The sequence below is a fragment of the Phycodurus eques genome, chromosome 6 (assembly GCF_024500275.1).
Source record: "Phycodurus eques isolate BA_2022a chromosome 6, UOR_Pequ_1.1, whole genome shotgun sequence".
Lineage (NCBI taxonomy): Eukaryota > Metazoa > Chordata > Actinopteri > Syngnathiformes > Syngnathidae > Phycodurus > Phycodurus eques.
Genome location: NC_084530.1, coordinates 17,389,910 through 17,411,610, shown reverse-complemented (window position 1 = coordinate 17,411,610; position 21,701 = coordinate 17,389,910). Strand labels below are relative to the sequence as shown.

The window sequence follows — 21,701 nt, the reverse complement described above, 5'->3', positions numbered from 1 at the left end:
CACAGATCACAGAGGTCACAGAGGCGTGTGCATGCAGCACTCAGTAGCGGGCTACATGGCATAGAGCTATGGGGTCAGGTGACAGACCTACAGGTAGTAGTAGCAGCCCAGCAACTTGGTGGCCGCCATCATGTACACAGCCTTGAGCATCATGCGAAATCTCCTTACTACTTCTGCTTCTTTCATAGATTTAAAAAAAATAAAAATAAAAAATAAATGTAAGATGCATGCTTTACATTGGACAGTAGCAAACATACATATTTACATTTTGTGTGTTTTCATTTTCATTTCATCATTATTTGTCTGTAAAACAATGAAGAGGGGAAAGAATCCTGAAATTGCGTATTTCAATGTCACTTTAACGAGCTGCACATCATTTATTACAATGTATACTACATACATTTACAAGTATTTTTTAAGTGTTACAGTGACAGACTGGTTAGCATATCTGCCTCTCAGTTCTGAGGACCCTGGTTCAAATCCGGCCTCGCCTGTGTGGAGTTTGCATGTTCGCCCCATGACTGTGTGGGTTTTCTCCGGGTACACCGGTTTCCTCCCACATCCCAAAAGGATGCATGGTGGGTTCAACGAAGACTCTAAATTGCCTGCAGGTGTGAGTGTGAATGGTTGGTTGTTTATTCAGGGTGTACCTGGGATAACTGCGATAGGCTCCAACACGCCTGCGACCCTAATGAGGATAAGCGATATGGTAGCTGGATGGATGGATGGATTATACACACGTGCAACTAATCATAAAAAAAAACCACAGTAATGTACACATTTTTCTATTCAATTACATTTAAATACTTCAACTTATCTAATCTAGTCACACTAGTCAGTATTGAGGTACATACTGAATGTGTATATACAGTTTTTATTATGAAAACAAACAATTTATTTATTCACAAAAATATACAAATAACCATTAAATTCAATCTTTTGTGAGTGCAAATTGCTGGCCGTCTTTCTACATTCAACTCCACTTTGACACGGAGGTCTTTATTGTTACCAATTTCTTGGCATGGTTCTCGGATGAATTTACACGTCGACAACAGAGTGTGGTTTTATCAAATATACTTAATCTTTGACAGCACCCACAAAGACTAAATCCATTGGAGTGAGGTCTGTAGGTCATGGTGGCCATTCAACTGGCCCTCGTTGTCCTAGCCATCCACGGGGCAACTCATGTTATGTGGTCATAAAGTAAACCATTGGGTGACAAAGAAGGTAAATGAAAAAGAACTTTATAAAATAGTATAACTTTTACAACTGTATACCTACTTTTACAACCCCCATGTATATACTGTATATCAGACGAATGTCAATCAAATGTCACAAGAAAATAAGAACGACTGGAACGACAGAAGAATGTTAGAAGAAAGGCAGAAGACTGTCTCATCATGTCAGAACATTCAGAACAGACAGAATGCCAGAACTACAAAAGAATAATAACAATGTCAGAAGAGTGACAGAAGAATGTTAGAGGGAGGAGAGGAAATCAGAAGAATGTCAGAAAAAAGAAATGACAGAGGAATGTCAGAAGACAGGAACAACAGAAGATTGATAGAAGCATTTTAGAGGAACATCCTAAGAAAGACACAAGAACAGAAGAATGACATAAAAATGTCAGAGGAATGTCAGATGAATGACAAAAACATCAAAAGGACGACAGAGGACCGACAGGAACGTCACAAGAACATTAGAAGAATGTCACAGGAATAACAAGAATATCAGAACAACAGAAGATTTTTGTCTATATTCAGTATATATACACAGTATATAGTATGGCACAGTGCAAACCAAAGTAGACCAGACAACAAGCATCCAGTGTAATAAAGCTTGTGTCTCGTATAGTTGTTTTGGGTTAAAAAAAAGTATAGATTTTGCGGCAATACTACTAAACAAGGTTGGAAAACAGGAATGTGGAGCCTTTCATCTCATCTTGATAGGGAACTTCCAGGTTGACGTCTCCGGAGCCAAAGTTAAGCCCGCCGAGTGTGCCATACTTTTGCTTTAGCCTGTTCTCACTTTCTTCCTGCGTGGGGAAAACAGTCACCAGGTACCCGTCTGAGGTATCGGGAACTCTTTTCGGAGAATACGACCAGCGGCCATCGTTTAAAGTGTGGGCGGCCTTCACGGCGTGACTCGGATGCAAGATGGCGTCGGCGTTCAGTGTGGCGCCACTGAGTCGGGGGCCCCTCAGGTCAGCCGTCACCCCCCCAGAGGACGATGGCAGCTGGAGATCCAGGTCAGACCCTCTCCCTCTGGGGACATGGTGCTTCCCGGTGAAGTCGTCAATGTTGAGGTCCGAACGCGTGAAATCCACATAGCGACCCAAGTCAGCATCCATCGAGTATTTGGACCCCCCCTCAAAGTGTGAATGCGTCAAGTACTGGCCCAAGTCAAGCCCGGGAAGTGCCACGCCCGAGCCACCGTGCAAGGACTTCCTGAATTTGAGCGTTGGGTCGTCCACGTCCAGATCTGGAGTTCTGAGCTTGGCATTGTTTCCTGACAGACTCACATCTGGTCCGTTGAGGTTGATGTCGTCCATGTCTAAATATGGCATTGTTGGTTTCAAATTTGGATCTCTCACTTCGGGGAAACTGAGGTCCCCATTCATGTCCGTGTCATACCCTTTCGGCATCTTCAAGTGAGGCTTTCCGTATTTTGCTTCTGGGGCGTTCCAATCCATCTTTGAGGCTTTGAGATCCATGTTTGGCAGGTCCCCTTTCGGGGTGTCCCAAGATCCTTTGACTTTTGGTGCTTTGACATTCACGTCGATGTTGGGTGCTTTGACCTTCCCATGATACTTTGGTGACCTCACGTTTGGACCCGACAGCTCCACATCAGGCACCTTCAAGTGCGGCTTCCTGTATTTGCCTGATGGTCTTCCTAAATCCACGTCTGGCGCATCAATCCCAAAGTCTGGACTGTCAAAGTCTGGTCCATTCAGGGTTGGCAGATTGACTTTAGGAATTTTTACTTTGGGCATTTTCATTTTTGCTTTGGGTGAGCCAACGTTGATGTCCGGACTTTTGACCTTGAGTCTGCCTTTGAATTTTGGTGCTTTCAGGTTCAAGTCTGGAGCCTTGACATCCAAGTCTGGAGCATTGAGGTCCAACTTTGGCGCACTGAGGTCCAGTTTGGGGCTCTTCAGGTCCACCTTTGGCATTCTCAAGTTTGGCTTCTTGAGTTTACCACCAATGTCAAGATCCAAGTTTGGTTTGGCACCTTGGAGGTTGACATTGGGGGCATTGATGTCCAGATCTGGAGCATCTAGATCAACATCCAGGTCTGGACCGTTAAGGCTCGGACGCTTCAATTTGGGCATCTTTAGCTTGGGAAACTTAAATTTAGTTTTTGGTGATCCAATGTTGATGTCTGGAGGTTTCAGATCTAACTTAGGAGCTTTAAGGTCCGCGTTGGGTAAAGCCAAGTCGGGAACATCAAAGCCAGATTTGATCTTTGGAGCTTTCAGGTTTAGGTCTGGACCATTAAGCTCTGGCAAGTCCACATTTGGCCCTTTGAGGTCCAGTTTGGGGCTTTTGAAATGAAGTTTTGGCATTTTCAGATCTGGTGCGTTTATTCCACCATGGAGAGGAGGACCACTGACGTCCAGGTTGGGACCATCTATGTTTGGACCATTGAGATCAAAATCAGGCATATTCAAGTTTGGCTTTTTTAACTTTCCATCAATATCAATATTTGGCATTCCAAAATCAGCGTGGGGACCTTTGAGTTTTAATGTGGGTGCAGTGATGTCCATGCCTGGACCATCCAAGTCTGCATCGATATCAGGACTCTTAAGGCTTGGCCAAGCGAGTTTAGGCATCTTTAATTTGGGCATCTTCAGTTTTGCCTTTGGTGAACCCAAGTTGATGTCTTGAGTTTTCATATCTAACTTGGGACCCTTAAGATCCGCATTGGGTAAGTCCAAGTCGGGGCCATCAATGCCACCTTTTATCTTTGGAGCTTTCAGGTTCAGGTCTGGACCATGAAGATCAGGCAAGTCCAAGTTTGGGGTTTTGATGTCCAGTGTGGGGGTCTTGAGATCAAGTTTAGGCATATTCAGATCTGTTGTATTTATTCCACCACGGAGATTAGGACCACTGAGGTCCAGGTTAGGAGACTTGAGGTCTAGTGTGGGACCATCTATTTGTGGACCGTTGAGATCAAAATCAGGCATTTTCAAGTTTGGCTTTTTGAATTTTCGATCAAACTCAACCTCTGGCATTCCTAAATCAGCTTTGGGAGTTTTGAGTTTGAATTTGGGTGCATTGATGTCCATGTCCAGACCATCAACGTCTGCATCGAGGTCAGGACTTTTAAGGCTTGGACGCTTGAATTTTGGCATCTTCATCTTAGGAAACTTAAATTTTGTTTTGGGTGATCCAATGTTAATGTCTGGAGTTTTCATATGTAACTTGGGAGCTTTAGGGTCCACGTTGGGTAAATCCAAGTCAGGACCATGGATTCCACCCTTTATCTTTGGAGCTTTCAGATTCAGGTCTGGGGCATGAATATCTGGCAGGTCCAAATTTGGGCTTTTGAGGTCCAGCGTCGGGGTCTTAAGACCGAGTTTGGGCAAGTTAAGACCTGGTGTATTTAAACCACCTTGGAAATTAGGACCAATGAGGTCCAGGTCAGGAGACCTGAGGTTCAAGTTCGGACCATTGAGATCATAATCAGGCATCTTCAAATTAGGATTTTTAAATTTTCTATCAAACTCAAGCTCTGGCATTCCAAAATCATCTTTGGGACCTTTGAGTTTAAATTTGGGTGCGTTGATGTCCATGTCCGGACCATCAAAGTCTGCATCGATGTCAGGACCTTTAAGGCTTGGACGACCAAATTTTGGAATCTTTATTTTCGGCATGTTTAGTTTGGCATTTGGTAGGTCAAAGTCTGGTGAGTTTGGTAATTTAAGTTCTGGTGCATTGACTCCCCCTCGGAGATTAGGACCACTGAGCCCCAGGTTAGGAGACCTGAGGTCTAGGTTAGGACCACTGAGCCCATAATCAGGCATCTTCAAGTTTGGCTTTTTGAATTTTCCATCAATATCAACATCTGGCATCCCCAAATTAGCACTGGGAGCATTGAGTTTGAGTTTGGGTGCACTGATGTCCATGTCCAGACCATCCAAGTCTGCATCTATCTCAGGTCCTTTAAGGCTCGGACGACTAAATTTAGGCATCTTTAATTTTGGCATGTTTGGAGCATCAACGTCTAACCCGTGACCTTTGAGGTCCAAGTCAGGACCATCAAAGCCCCCTTTTATCTTTGGACTTGGTGTCTTCAGACCTTTGACATTTGGCTTGGAGAGTCTGACATCCATGCCTGAAATGTCCATGCCAGGTAGATCCCCATCAAAGTCTGGAACCTCAACAGTCGGTAAATCAAACCTTGGCATGGAAAACGTAGGGGCCTTGTACCTTCCAGCAGGGATCTTGGACCGAACTCCTGGGGTGGGCACACTGACCCCTTGGAGTTGAGCATTTGGCATGTTGAAATTACCTCTAATCCTTGGTGCTTTGACATCAAAGTCACCCGAGGACCCGTCCACGTTTAATGCGGAACCCTGAAGACCCAATTGTCCACCACGGCCGTTAAGATTGAACTGTGGCGCATTTAATCGAGATGACGGTCCGGCCAGATGCATTGTGGGTGAGGCGTCATAACCATCCACGTCAAATTCTGCATTACCATCAGAGAGGTTGTATGTTTGGAATCTCCTGTCAGCGCCTCCGAGGGCCACTGTAGCGTCCACGTCGTCTCCGTTGAGATAAAACTCAGAGTCAAGTTTGGCGTGAGCTCTGCCCAGACTCGTGTTCACCGACTGACTGCGACTATTCAGCAGCTGTGGCAAGTGAACCCGTGGACTCGCATTCACCTGGCCCATCCCCAGAGGCGGGAGGTTGAGGTTAGGCCCCTGAGTAAACGCTCCCGACGCATAGGCAGCGTGACTGGACTCTGAGTCGACGCTGAATCGCCTGACCAGTGTGTTGGGACTTAGGCGTCCAAAGTCCACCCCCAGACGAGGCAAGTCCGAGTGTTGTTTCGTCTCGAGTTTGGCAGTGCGAGGGAGTGTTTGCACAAAGTCTCTCAGACCCTCGCCATCGGACAAGTCCTTACGCATGAAGCGCTTGATTTTGGTGTTGTAGAGCTTGCTGTAAGAATCATGCAGCATCTGAGAAGAGACAGACAAAAGTGACATGTGACTACACTTGTTGTCTCCCAGGAAAATTAAGTTTGGGATCAATTCAACATTCAAAACTTTATCCCAAAGATCAATCACAGTGATCCCATGCCTTCACCATTCACAATTTTTTTAAAAACGTGAAACAGTGGCCATTATTCCATTTTGTTCAGTACTGATGTTTGCATAATTGCGACGTGATAGTGGTGCTACTAAGAGTTTGATTGATTAGATCCGCAGTGATCCGGTAAATCCGCACTGAAGACCCAGGTAACAAACGCATGGCACGCCACTGACCTATCTGTAATACCCTCACATGAAACAAAATGCCACCAAAACACGAATGGGAAAGTAGAAATTGTTACTTTTACCGGTTGCGTAGCGGCAAAACACACGCCAGCGTCATCCCACTTCTGGTAGATTTTTTTCAAAATAAAATAATTCGTAAACCATTTATTTTCAAGGGTACTCTCCATCCATCCATCCATTCTCTGAAACGCTTATCCTCATTAGGGTCACGGTGTTCTAGGGTAATCTTGTAAAATGAATTTAAAATTATATTAAAGTGTTTTGGACCACAGTCTGTGGTACAATTACAGTTTAAACTATTAATATAGGCAATTATAATCATTTGGGGTGGAGGGGGTATCAATTACTCGCAGACAAATCATTCACACGCACGTTCGCACAGACAATGACTACTTTACCGTTTCAGGGCTGACGGCAAACTGGTCAAGATTCTCTACACTCTTGCTCATGTTTTTTCTGGTGAGCACTTGGATTTTGTCATTGTACGGCTCCATCAGCTTCAGGACGCCCATCACTTCCTCCTTGGACAGATGGTCGAACTTGATGGTCGCCCCTACAACTTCGTCCCCTGAAAAACACAAATCGATATTTGCCTGGCATGCCAGAGAATTGTAAAAACAAATTTGGTGGCGACCTCACAGTTCTGAGGACCCGGGTTCAATCCCCGGCCCCGCCTGTGTGGAGTTTGCATGTTCTCCCCGTGCCTGCGTGGGTTTTCTCCGGGCACTCCGGTTTCCTCCCACATCCCAAACACATGCATTAATTGGAGACTCTAAATTGCCGGTAGGCATGACTGTGAGTGCGAATGGTTGTTTGTTTCTATGTGCTCTGCGATTGGCTGGCAAACAGTTCAGGGTGTACCCCGCCTCCTGCCCGATGACAGCTGGGATAGGCTCCAGCATGCCCGCGACCCTAGTGAGGAGAAGCGGCTCAGATAATGGATGGATGGATAGGACAGAATCCTAAAATGGTCACTTCCAGCCAAAGGCTGACTTACTGTGTATTTTCTGGCATGGCGTCTAGTGACTTTTTGTGGGTCTACTTATGATAGATATGCCTATCAAATTTCATGTTGCTCAGTCAAACTGGCTTAGGAGGCTGAACTCTCAAAAAGTTCACCTTTTAGAGTTTGTGTTTTATGGAAAGTCATCAACCATCCCCACCATGTTCCACTCACATCCGATGATGAAAACCCAACTTTTCATAATTTAGTGTCATCAATTCATCTAATAAATTTGGTAGCAGTCATACAAAATCTGTAGGATGAGTTTGTCTTTGAAGAATCAGAGAAAAATGGCCAAAATAACCCTAAAATGGAAGCTTCAATCGAAAATGGCTTTTTTGCGGGTCTACTCGTGATGAAATGCCTACCAAATTTCATGTTCCTAAGTGAGACTGGCTTCAGGGGCAGAAGTTTCCCCATATGTCAAGGGACCGTGAAAAAAAAGCACCAGAATTTGTCTAAAATGGCTGCTTCAAAACTATATGGCTGACTGTGTTTTTTTTTCAGGCTTTGCTTCTTGACACACTTTTGTGTGTCTACTCATAATAGACATGCTGACCAAATGTCATGTTGCTAAGTCAAACTGGCATCAGGGGCTGAATTTCCCAAAACTTCATAGGATGAGTTGTTAGACTTGAAAAAATGGCTAAAATGACCCTATAATGACTGCTTCAAAGTAAAATGGGAAACCTCCTGTCTTTTTGGGCATGGCATCCTGAGAGTTTTTGTGGGTCTACTCATGCCAGACATGCCTACAACATTTCAAGCTGCTAAGTAAAACTGGTTTCGGGGGCTGAATTTTCAAAGAATTCTGCTACTGAGCCAAATTTTCGGCATCAAATTTAACTTTTCACCAGGTTAAACACGCCTGCAAAATGTGTTTGTTGATCGCTGCATCATATTGACAACAACAACATAGGATTGTATTCTCACCTTCCCTAAGCTCCTGATTGGCTCCCTCAATGTCGTCGATGTTGGAAATGACCAACGCTCCTCGCTCAGATCGCTCGAGCGTCAACATGTCCGAGAGACTGCGCCTGCTGAAGTGGCCCGCCTGCGGGAGTGAGAGAGATGAAAATATGAAAACAAAAGAATTCAAAAGCAGTGTTTGAGTTTGGGAACATTTGGTACCATTGATCGTCATGTATCGTGTGACCTTGAAGAATTAACCTACAGGAGAGGACATAAAATAGTTTAAACTCTTTAAACATACCAATATTCATTGGTCACTTCATTAGGTACAGTAAACCTCAACCAAAAGGAAGCTTCATCTATTTTTTCAAAGATAAAAATGCCCACGGTTGTCATAATCTCCGTCCTGTTATGTTTGGTTCTTTGATACAAAATTTTCACAGGCCAATGACACTCACTGCGTGTTTAACTCTTTCACTGCCAGCCTTCCCAGTTAACATGGATATTTGACTTCTAAAACCGTCAATGGCAGTGAATGTGTAAAAAAAAGTTATTTTAAAAATATTTTTGTGAAAAGAAATAAGACCAATGAGTTTTTGCCCATCCGTCTTGATACCTGCTTTGGATTGGGGATCATTCGGGCAAATTAGTCGGAGTTCAGAAAAGTACGAGCCCTGTTCGATTTCAAGCATGAGTCTTTGAGACTTTGCAGTGCGTCCTGTTACAATAGACATGTACACCAAATTTCATTTTGATCAATTAAACTGGTACCAGAGGCTGATTTCTTTCCCCTAACTTTCCAGGGGGCACTAGTAGCGAAATTTTCCCAAAGTGACTGTTTCAAACCAAAATGTCCAAATTCCTGTTCAATTTCAGGCATCTGTCCATGAGACTTTTTCATACATCTTGTTATGATAGACGGCACCAAATTTCATGTTGATTCGTAAAACTGGTGTTGAAGGATAATTGTATTCTACCTTTCCAGGGCGCGTGACTGAGTGCAAATGAATGAAACGAAATGGAAAAACTGCTTTAGACTAAAATGTCAGACTTCCTTTTCAATTTCAGGCATGGGTCCTTGAGACTATTTTATGCGTCCTGTTCTGATAGACATGTCCACCTAATCTCGTGTTGATCGATTAAACTGGTGTTGTGGGCTGTTTTTTCCCCCCCAAACTCTCCGGGAATTTGGGAATACTGAGGGAATTTTCCCAACGTGGCTACATCAAACCAAAATGGCCAACTTCCTGTTCATTTTCGGACATGGGTTCTTGAGACTTTTTCGTGCAAGCTGTTATGATAGCCATTGTCCACCCAATTTCATGTTGATTGGTTAAATTGGTCTTGAGGGCTATTTTTTTCCCCCCTAACTTTCCAAGGGGTTTGACCGGGTGTGAAATGGCTCCTTCAGACCCGCCAGAAATGGCCACCTCCCTCTTCAATTGTGGGCATGGGTCCTTGAGACTTTTTGGTGGAATCTCTTATGAGGCGTCGGGGGATAAGTTTTTCTAACTTTCCGGGGGGCACGACTTAGTGCAAAATGGCTGCTTCCCTGTTCAATTTTGGGCATGGGTCCTTGAGATTCGGTTCTGTTATGCTAGACATGTCCACCCAATTTCATGTTGATCTGTTAAACTAGTGTTGGGGGCTGATTTTTTTTTTTTACGTTCCTGAGTGACAACTGAGTGAGTCTTGGTGGGGTCGTGCTGGGGACTCCTAAAATACAAACATTTTCACAGATTAAACACAATGCAAAAATTGGTGGATTTTAAGGCATGTTGAGAAACCGAAAAAGGCCAGTCTTTCACCTGAAGAATAATTAAAAAGTGAGTGTGTGACTTTGTCCGTGTGAACTAGTGAAATTTTAAAAAAGAATAAAGGAGGAGTGCATGCGCCGGTGTTGCGTTCGAGTGACTCACACATGTCGCACTCTGGCAGGAATGTGCGGTGGAATGTCAGTGAGGAAAACGAGTTTTTGGGCGTTTCCCGTCACTGCTTGAACTCGGTGGCACAATCGACAGTTTTTTTTCATTTGATTGGTCTTCATTAAGTAGACTATGTGCGGTATGTGCTGTACAAACATGATAGAACACTTTGTGTGCTTGGAAAAGGATTAGAAAGACTCAAGTAAGCAATAATCATTTCATAGAAAGTGTCAAAAAAAAGCTTTTCTAGCTTCAGAAATGTTTTTATGCATTGCATCTTGTTAGATGATCTACCTGATGAAGTGACCACTTATTCTCGTCTGTAAACACTGAATCACAGATTGGACAAAAGCATACATGTAGAGGCAATGAAAAAGTGAAATATTTAAAAAAATATATATATTTATGATTGCCCTTTTTCAGCTTTTGGGGGTTTTGTTTCACAGCAAAACAACACAAACGATGATTTCACTGCAAAACACGACAAAGACAACAGTAATTTGACAAATTTAGCATCAAAATTGTGAATATATGTAAATCCAATTTAAGCTTACACAGATCAGTACATCATAAATAGGGAATAAAACAATACTAATATCAATACTTCCTCTGTATCATAAGTGAAAACGATACATCATTATCTCGATATCAATATTTGAGTGAGGCTTGTGCATGTACATATGGCCATAAGCATTGTGAAATCTACAGGAATTGAAAAATGCGTAATACACCGTACAAAAGAAAAGCAGTTTCACAACAAAACATCACAAACGAGAGTAAAAAAAAATTCATAACAAAAGTGCAAATATGTTTACTGTATACTGTAATATTTTATGAGGCTTAAGCGGACGTGCACAGTACATTATAATTCCGTCATAAATGCGTCATAAATCATGCTTGGGTTGCTCGTTTGGATTTAGGACATCAAGCAGCGATGGTATGGATAGTTGAGGCTTGTTTACGGTTACGGTAACAAAAGCAGTATCTATGTTTGTCTATCCATGTTTTGTTCCATCCAGAGTGAAGACAGATAAGTGCACTGCATGGACAAAAGTATTGGGACACCTCCAGGCAGTGAAAATGAGAGAAAAAGGTCTTGCAAAGATGAAGAATGAAGATTTACAAACTAAATAACTAATGAATGGCTCTAATCCAAACCTTGGAATTGATTGATTGATTGATTGGTTGATTGATCAAGAAACACTTTTGTCCTTATCATGTACAACACAGGTGTCCACCACATCATTACGTGGCCCACAAAAGTAAATCATGCACGTCAACTTTATGTTTCTTGCTGAAATACCAAAATTGCACATTTATCACTTTTAATAATGAGTTATTGCAAGCTTTTTTTAGTTCACCAATCTGCATTTCAAAATTAACTGAATAATAGTTGAACCAACAACCTTTTAATGGCTTCTGATTTCAAAACTTCCATCCATCAATTTTTTTTGCTGTGAAACTGTTGAAGAAAATGTTGAAAAATAACTATTTTTCCTTCAAAGCTTCCACTTTTTATTTTTTTTTCATTTTCACTGATATTAGTTTTGTCTTGCTAAATTTTTATCGCTAACTGTATAAGCTAAAACATTATAAAACATACAAGAGAAAATTTGTCAAATAACGGTTCTTCGTTTAATGTTTTGCTGTGAAACTGATGAAACAAAAAAAGTCACTTTTTTTCAAACATTGCACATTTTCACTTATTCGTCACTTGGGGCGCGACAAATATTCATAATGCGATCTTGTTGTAGTGTTTTGCATTGAGGCTGATAAAAATAATGTCATCCTATCGTCCTCACGCGTTGAAGCGACATCGCCTCCAAATGCTAACATGCTAAAATTAAAATGCTAACACAGGAAGGAGAAAGTCCAACCAATATCATTTTTACAATATTATGATAAGAAACCATGTTCATCATTCAAACCAGGAGGTAAGGTTGGAGCGGAAACAATAGTCAATATTGAATTCGATTTAGAATGGAAAAGTTGCATTAAGTTTCATTTACATTTTTTCACTTTACGACAACATAAAAGTTACACATTAGACCTTTTACAACTCCACGTGAACGTCAAGACGTTCAAATACTCGACAATAAAATGAAAACTCACCTGACGCACCATCGATGTGTGTGTGTGTGTGTGACGAATGGGAATGCAGAGCAGCAGAGAACAGGTGGACCACTTGAACACCTGAAAGCAGATAAACAGGTTACACATGCGCCACACATGCCACGCCATCACACACACACACGAGTAAGACACCCTCCTAACTTTCAGTTGACAGGAGGCATATGCACACACACACACACAGCGTAGACAAACACAAGCACCACAGACTGACATACACATACACGTGTGATTCTTGGGGTATGTGTGTATGTGTATTTGTCTGTCTGTCTATAGTGTGTATAGGGGGTGTTTGTGTGTGATTATTTGTGTGTCTGTTTATGCATTTGTGTTTGTCTTTGTGTGTCTGTCTGTCTGTGGTTTGTGTATGTCCGTGGTGTGCGTATATGTCTGTGTGTGCTGGTGTCTTTTTGTGCATGTGTGTCTGTTGTTTTGTGTGTGTCTGCCTATGGTGCGAGTGGGTCAGTCTGCTGTGCTTGTGTGTCTGTCATATGTACAATGGACTGAGTTGGTGTGTTTGTGCATCGCCAGGGGGTCGTGTATACGTCTGTGTGTCTATTATGCAAGTGTATGTCTCTGTGCGCGTGTCTGTTTATGGTTAAAGTGTATCGGTCTGTGGTGTCTCTATCTATGGTGTTTGTGGGTGGCGATCTGTGATGTTTGTGTGTCCATCTATAGTGTGTGTGCAAATCTATCTGTGCTCGGTGTGTGTGTGTGTGTGCGTGTGTGTTTGAGAAAGAGAGAAACTGCCACACCCAGATGGGTGTTAATTGCGGGCGTTGACGATGAGTCAGTGTGATTGTCTGCAGGACGCACACAACAAAGACACACGTGTGGTTGCATAACACGCTTTGAAATGTGCACAAATAAGCGACAATGACAACAGGAGGACTCCACAAAGGTTAAATCAAGGCAACTGGACTCTTCTGCTGTGGGTGTTGTTATGCGTTGGTGGGTACATTCCCTTTTGTAGGTCTACTCATGATAGACATCTACCAAATTTCATGTTGCTTATTCAAACTGGCTTCAGGGGCTTAATTTTCGACCAAAATAATGAGCTGACTTTTACATGACTTGATTATAAGACGTTTAGGACTAAAATGATGTCATGTCAATAAACTTTATATGTATACAAGAACAAGTTATTCTTCCAACATGACCATTTTTTTTTAAAGAAAAAAAATCCACACTTCACAAAAACATCATGAAGACATACACTACATAGAGAAAAGCATTGGGACACATTAGGGTGATGTGCCGAAGCGAGGGCGTCTTAGTGACATCGTCGTAATATTTAGAGACTCTAGCGGCTATTTTTCCAAAAAGCTACTGGCAACAAATGTAGCAACAATTGCTCACTTAATCGACAACTGATCAATTATCAAGTTAATTGACAACTATTTTGATAAGCAATTAATCATTAACAGACATTAACTTAAACTTGTCCAAATCCTCAGAATTGTAGCCTCTCAACAGTAAATTTTCAGATTTCTGTAGTCCTTCATGAAAGTGGACCGATTGTCTGTGTTTAACCAAAATAAGACGTTTGCAAACGTGCTTTTACTTTGGAAAACAATGATCAACATTTTTGCCGATTTTCTGACGCTACAAACCAAACCAGTAACTGAATCATAATCAATTGATGTTGTGAATTTTCTGTATTAATTTGTAGTCTTGAATAAGTAGATGGGAATTAATGTTTTTAACCCACCCATGCCCCCATAAAGTGATTGCCCATAAATATTTGATTGTATTTTCCCTAGTGGATGCAGCACTTCACCACCATATGCCCAATTACACGTCTTAAAGTAGCCTAAAAAGAAACAAACGCACAATCTGTGTAACACTCCAACTCTGCTAACCTTTTAACATGATAGTGTTTCACACAGCGTAGTCCGGCAGCTAGCCTCTGGCCAGGGCTTAAAAGAGGCTCTGGATATTTAGCCACCCTACCTGCCAAATCATGAGCAGAGCAACTTGGTATGGGGCGGGATTATATAAATTATGTCATTGTGCTACCACAGTGGGGCAGCAATTTAGGTTTAACTAACAATTTTTCAGAAAGTCCAAAAGACTGAATTGGTTGTTTAATTTCACACTTGCTGGGCAGACAGAAACCCCTGACACACAAATATTTATAAACAAAACGGAAGTTTTTCTTTTACTTTTACATCATTATAATGATGTCCCTTTAAAAAAAATCAAATTAAATGTTAGAGCATGATTAAGTCGTGCATTTCTTCAAGTATTTTATCTCACAAATAAGACCGCTAGATCACCACTCCTTGTTTGTACTTTGTGCTCAACGGCCGGCGTGACTCACAGGACAAGAAGTCATGGGCGTCTCCATGGCAACGCCAAGCAACAACATTTTGCACGTGTGCAGTAGCAGCAGCCGGCGTCATCGTCCAACAGGAAGTACGGCGTGAACTTGACTTACTGGTTTAATTCTTTCTGTGACCAAGCTTGGAATTGAATTTACTTGCATAAAATGCATAATCTGTTCAAGCCCCCCGATTAATCGGTTGGCCAATTTAATCGGCCGATGTTAGCCCTTTTCAAAATGGCAAAAATCAGCTGATTCTTTGTAAAATTCTTCTCTCTGTTCTGAAGTTACACCAAAAAAAAAAAAAAGTTAGCGTTAGAGTAAAAAAGTTATTTTATTCATTATATATTTTTAAATGAATCGAGCAATTAATCGGTTATCAGAATTTTACTCTGCCAAATAATGGAAACGGCATCGACCTAAAAAAAATCCCTATCAGTCGGGTCCCAGTAATTACTGTAGATACGCAACACAAAGAATTTTTTTTTTTTTTTTTTTAATAATTGACAAAGCAATGGCCCCTAACTGAAAAAACTCAGGTTGGGGCACTGGTAAGTCAAGGCACCTCTGTATTTCTTCACCTTCAATGCCAGATTCTACAAAATTTGATGTCAAACATGAAAATCCAGCGATGTAAATCCCTGAAAAAGCAAATGGTGGCCTCGTTCCTCTCATAGTTTCGGTTCCGGCGTCGCTCCCTCCCTGCCGAGGAGCCCCTGGAAGACAGAGTCATCCTTCTGGCGCAGAGCTGCCGGCGTGTCGAAGTCCACAACCTTCCCAGCATGCATCACCAGCACGCGCTCACAGTCCATGATGGTGTTGATCCTGGTGCACAGGCACAGTACAGTAAGGTACAGAAGTATTTGGACAGTGACCCACAGACACACACACACACACACACAGACCTATGTGCAATGGTGAGTACAGTCTTGTCACGGAATCTGTCAGCGATGGTCTTCTGCAGCAATTTATCGGTCTTGTGGTCCACGCTAGATGTGGCCTCGTCCACACACAGAATCTGCGGGACCTTTAGTCATCATCAACACAACCGGAAGCACAACCCGAAGCGGAAGATTCCGACCTGACCTTGGCCTGAGTGAGCAGTGCTCTGGAAAGACACAGCAGCTGTCGCTGGCCCAGAGAGAAGGTCCGGCCTCGATCCTGAAACTCAGCATCGAGACCACCTGACACAAATACACAACAACAGTACCAGTACTCAACAAATAAGAATATTGTTATTAGGGATGTTCTATTTTTTAATGCACTGCATGTACTGATGGTGAATTCAAAACAAAAAGTCTACTGTGTTATTCATTTGACAAAAACGGAATGTTTAATATAGTGAATGAATATTGTCCCTCACCCATGGCATTGACCACTGAGCTGAGGTGACACTGGTCCAAGACCTCCAGAAGCTGCTGGTCCTGGTGCCGCCCACACGGGTCCAGATTCTCCCGGATGGTCCCGCTGAACAGGAAAGGGTCCTGAGGAATGATGGCCAGCCTGGATCTGCACGGAACGCCGTCAGCAGGCATAGAGACAACCAGAAACACTAGTTTAAGAGGCATGGAGATTTTCAAACATAGAAAAGCATGTTTTTTGGTTATTATGAACTCACATGAGAGCATATTGAGAAACTAATTACTGATCTAGTAAGCCCTCATCAAGGTCTTTTAATCTGGCATATGATTCAATGTGGTGAATTGCACTTTGATTCTGTGCTAATTTGTGAGTTTAGAGCGATGGCATTTTTAAAGCATTGAGACGCATGCTTTTTGGGTTATGACATACTCATATGAGGGTATATTAAAAGTAATTATTATCTAATAAGAGATCTGGAAAGCCATCATCGTGGCCTTAAATTTGATGTAGGACTCAATCTATCACAACTTGTTTTTGTGCTAATTTGTGATTTCAAAAAGCAATGGAGAATTTGAATTATAGAAAAGAAAGTTTTTTGACATACAACTCAATGTGGTTTATTGCAAATTGATTTGTACTCATTTTTGGATATAATAAGCAGTGGCACAGTTCAAACGTTGTAAAGTGTGTTTTACTTGTGAGACATCATCATGAGGGTAAAGTACCATGAAAAAGTATTGGTAAACTTCTCAAATTCTTATATTTTTGCAGAGTTTCCCCACTTTAATGTTTAAGATCATAAAACAAATATAATTATATCAGACAAATATTACCGAATTGAACTTAAAATGCTGTTTTTAAATGGTTATTTCATGTATTAAGGAAATAACACTATTCAAAGTTACCTGGCCTTGTGTGAAAAAGTATTTACCCCCCACCCCTTCTTAAATCATGAACTAATTGTGGCTAATCACAAGTTTTGGTTAATTTTTACTGATCACACCCAAGTCTAAACTAACTAACTAACCTAACCTACCCTAAGCCTAAAGACCTATTCAATCAAGAAATCACTAAAACTGAATCTGTTATGACAAAATCAAGTCGGACAAAAGATCTAAAAAATCTGCAACAAAACAACACGAGCCAAAGAAATTCCAGAACAGTCGAGAAATAAAGTAATTGACATCCATCAGTCTGGAAATGGTTACAAAAGCCATTTCTAAAGCTTTAGGATTCCAGCAAACCATAGGGAGAGCCATTACCCTCACATGGAGAAAACATGCAACAGTCGTGAACCTTCCCAGGAGTGACCGGCCTACAAAGATTACCCCATGAGAACAGCAATGACTTATCAGCAGGCAACAAAGGAGTTCAGGACAACTTCTAAAGAACTGCAGGCCTTCCTTGCCTCCGTTAAGGTCAGTGTTCATGACAACAACAAGGAAAAGACTGGACCAAAAATGCATGCATGGCAGAGTTCCAAGGTCAAAACAAATGCTAGTCTTACTTTGGCAAAACACACAAAAAAAACTGAAGGATTCCCAAGACTTTTGGGACAATATTACATGGACTGACGATGAAAGTCGAGGTTTTTGGAAGGTGTGTGTCTCGTTACGTCTGGCATAAATGTAGTATAGCATTTCAGAAAAAGAACATCATCCCAACAGTCAAACATGGTGGTGGTAATGTGATGGTCTTGGGCTGCTTAGCTCCTTCAGGACTTGGACTGTGATTGATGGAACCATGAAGTCTGCTCTTTATCAGAAAATCCTGAAGAAGAATGTTCAGCCATCAGTTTGTGACTTCAAGCTGAAGCGCACTTGGGTTCTGCAGCAGGATAATGATCCAAAACACACCAGCAAGTGAACTTCTGAATGTCTTAAAGAAAAAAAAGAAGGTTTTGGAGTGGCCTAGTCAAAGTCCAGACTCGAATCTGATTGAAATGGAGTGGCATGACCTTAAAAAGCCCGTTCATGCTCTAAAACCCTCAAACAATACTGCAAGGAAGAATGGGCCAAAATATCTCTATGAGATGTGAAAGACTCATTGCCAGTTATAGAAAACGCTTGATTTTAGTTGTTGCTGCTGAGGATGGCCCAACCAGTTATTAGGTTTAGGGGGCATTACTTTTTCCACACAGGGCCAGATAAATTTGAATTTTTCCTTAAAAAACAAAATCACCATTTAAAAATAGCATTTTAAGTTCACTTGGGTTATATTTGTGTGATATTTACATTTGTTTGATGATTTTAAAGTGGGGAAACTATGCAAAAATATAGGAATTTGAGAAGGGGCCAATACTTTTTCATGGCACTATATATTGACAAACTACAGAATTGGAAAGCCCTGATCAAGGCCTGTAGTTTGACATATGACTTGATGTGGTTTGTTGCAATTAGATTTTTGACTTTTTTATTACTGAATTTGACATTAGATCCATCCATTTTCAGAGCCGCTTCTCCTCACTAGGGTCGCGGGCGTGCTGGAGCCTATCCCAGCTATCATCGGGCAGGAGGCGGGGTACACCCTGAACTGGTTGCCAGCCAATCGGAGGGCACATACAAACAAACAACCATTCGCACTCACATTCACACCTACGGGCAATTTAGAGTTGTCAATTAACCTACCATGCATGTTTTTGGGATGTGGGAGTGCCCGGAGAAAAACACACGCAGGCACGGGGAGAACATGCAAACTCCACCTCAGAACTGTGAGGCAGACGCTCTAACCAGTCTCCTCAAGTTCAAAACTAATCACGGCCAAAGACGAATTATTTCAGCGGTTATCTATTTCATATGTCCACACAGTTTGAAGACAATCTGATTAAAAATTTTTTTTTTTTTGTGTTTGACATATATGACTTTGCTATAACCTTGACATATGACCTAGGGCTCTACACTTTGGCAGATCCAAATATGTTATACAAGTGAACCTATGTGGTAAATATCAATTGTTTCGGTGCTGATTTGCACATGTAAGAAATTGAAAAGCAAGTGCTACAACAAGGTAATGATAGGTATGACGTCCCACATAAATGGTCACCTGAGCTGAGCGAGTCCCACGCTGCAGACATCCAATCCGTCAAGAAGGATCTCACCACAACTCACCTCCACCATGCGGAAGAGCGCTGCAAACAAGGATGACTTGCCCGAACCCGTGCGGCCCACAATGCCCACTTTCTCACCGGCTCGCACCACCAAGTTCACGCCATCCAAGGCATTGGGAAGACCTTCCCTGTATGCCAAGACGACATGGCGGAACTCCACGCTTCCGTGCTGGGGCCAGGATGGCGGCAGCTGAAACAAAGACCGACAGGTGAGGCGGTTCTGGTTCCTACAAAGGTTGGCGCCTACAAACGCAGGCGCCAACCTCCGTTTGTAGGTTGGTGCCTGCGTACCTGATGGTTCTGCTGCTGAGGTTCCGCCGGGAGCTGGCTGCAATATTCGTGGGCTCGCTCTACGCTCACCAATTGCATCTCCGTCTGCGTGAACGTGAAGATGAGGCCAGACAGGAGGGAGGTGATAGACAGCGCATACGACAGCGACAAACCCACCAGGCCTAAAAATACACATGGATGGAGGCTGACGTCTCAACACAAGCCATTTGGAGTCCCTATATGGTGGTACCTTGACTTTAGTTAGAGTTTAATTTGTTGCATGTCCTATTAGCACTTCAAATAGGCAAAAATCACGAGATTTTTGCAGATTATTTTTTTGACAAATTAAGTCATTACAAAGTAAGACATTAACAAAAAAAGTCAGCAAAAATCATCTTTGAATTCGCTGACTTTTACCGATTTTCCTCTGTGAAGTTAAATAAATACTAAAGGACGAAGTATTGTAAAAATTGAAATATTCTGCCTGTAATTCGTATCTTTTTTTTTTGTAATCATTAAGTGACCAAAAAAGAAATTTTATTCATTATATTTTTTTATTATTAATCGGCCGATTAATCGGTTATCAGAATTTTATCCGGCCATATATTGCCTTCACAAAAGCTATCGGTCCGGCCCTAGTTTTTAATATAGTTAAATAGCACTGTTTTGTATTTAAAAAAAATCAAACAAAAGAATGTAAAGAAATAAACTGGTTTTATAAAGTAGAAATACTGTACATACTTAAGTATTCATATGTTGGATGTGTGCCTTTAAGGAGCGTGGTTAAGTCAGTAACATCAGAAGCTGGAGTCGGGTTAGCCGGTTAGTGTGCGTGTGAGTGTCTGGGCGTGAGCTGTGGCCTACAGCAGCTCCTTGCAAGCATTTTCATTTTGTATTTATATGTTTGACTATTTGTCCGTTCAATAAACTTGATGATGGATCTTTTTCCCGATCATAACAGAACAGGTGGAGGGTGAGGGGTGCTAATAGAACTTTTCCCGATCAAAATACATTCGGTAACACGGGGCGACACTGTGATCGAGCTTTTTCCCCCCCATTCTAAAAAGAAATGAATCGACATACATTCTATAATGGGGACAGGGGTGTGCTGACATCGAACCCACCAAAGTGACTAGTAGCCTGGAATTCACCCGCATTTGTAAGGTTGGCGGGTGTTCATGTCAAGCCCTGAATATGGTACGATTTATCTTTATTAAAAAAATGGAATAGAAACATTGAACAGATGAATGGCATTTTAATTAATTTAATGGGGGGGAAATAGATTTGATATAGAGTCCCCTCCAAAAATATTGGAACGGCAAGGTCAATTCCTTTGATTTTGTTGTATGCTGAAGACATTGGGGTGCAAAAGGTGCTCTGTCCCAAATTGTTTCACACATCTAGATGTAAATACCATGAAATGAAAGCTGGAATTTTTGTCTCATATTCATCTTTTGATCTGAAACCGAAATGTCTTCAGTGTACAACAAAAACAAAGGAACTGACATTGCGGTTCCAATACTTTTGGATGGGACTGTACATCTTATATACATATATGAGTAAATGAAGTTACAAGCTTGGTCAAAGAACGAACTAAACTGGTAAGTTAGGGTAGCACCGTGCCATGAAGACATTTGAAAAGCTAAGCCCTCACCTGGGTCCACCACGTTGAAGGAGTGCTGTACGACGGCAACGGCGGCAAGGGCGGTCACCACAGCAACTCCGATGAGCTGCAGGCGGATGTCCAACCACTGGGTGGCGACGTTGCTCAAGAATAAGCAGCGTTGGTTGACCTCCAAGCGACGCATGCTTTCCTCCTCAAACCTGAAGAAGGCACAAAACACACAATGCCGCTCACTGACACTGTTTTGGTCGTGACATTATTCGGTGGTGAGAATTGGAAGAATCATCACCTAAAAAGTCATTTATTTTGAGACAAATGTCACTTGTTTCAAGCTATTTCTTACTTGAAATTAGTAGAAAAAAAGTTGTTAGTTGAGCAAGTTTTTTTCTTATCACAATAGCAAATTTCTCGACTTATTTCTAGTGGAATTTTGCTTGAAACAAGTGAAAATTGTTTATTCTTACTTTTTATGTGATGGGTCTTATTTTAAGTGTGAGGAGTCTGATTTTAAGTATAATCTGATTAGTTTTGAGTTTTT

General features: G+C 41.8%; 1 protein-coding gene across 10 annotated transcripts in view; it reads right to left on the bottom strand.

Moving 5' to 3' along the window:
• Positions 1-1,228: 1,228 nt before the first annotated feature.
• The window catches only part of abcc10 (ATP-binding cassette, sub-family C (CFTR/MRP), member 10), a 45,643-nt gene continuing 25,170 nt past the window's right edge, over positions 1,229-21,701 (bottom strand). For 3 of the 10 annotated variants that reach the window (XR_009768823.1, XR_009768826.1, XR_009768825.1), the window contains 9 exons: positions 21,194-21,363; positions 19,561-19,721; positions 19,206-19,459; positions 16,165-16,310; positions 15,888-15,985; positions 15,707-15,828; positions 15,383-15,626; positions 12,458-12,538; positions 8,473-8,562 (listed from right to left, as the gene is read on the bottom strand). Coding sequence is in view for 6 of the 10 variants with exons in the window: in XM_061680289.1 (XP_061536273.1) it covers positions 1,898-6,187; positions 6,904-7,073; positions 8,442-8,562; positions 12,458-12,697 (4,821 nt within the window). In the remaining 4 variants the exon portion in view is untranslated. Of the gene's footprint in view, positions 6,188-6,903; positions 7,074-8,441; positions 8,563-8,639; positions 8,679-12,457; positions 12,756-15,122; positions 15,627-15,706; positions 15,829-15,887; positions 15,986-16,164; positions 16,311-19,205; positions 19,460-19,560; positions 19,722-21,193; positions 21,364-21,701 lie in introns of those variants that run through there. The other 7 variants (XR_009768824.1, XM_061680293.1, XM_061680291.1 and 4 more) reach the window with 7 other exon arrangements.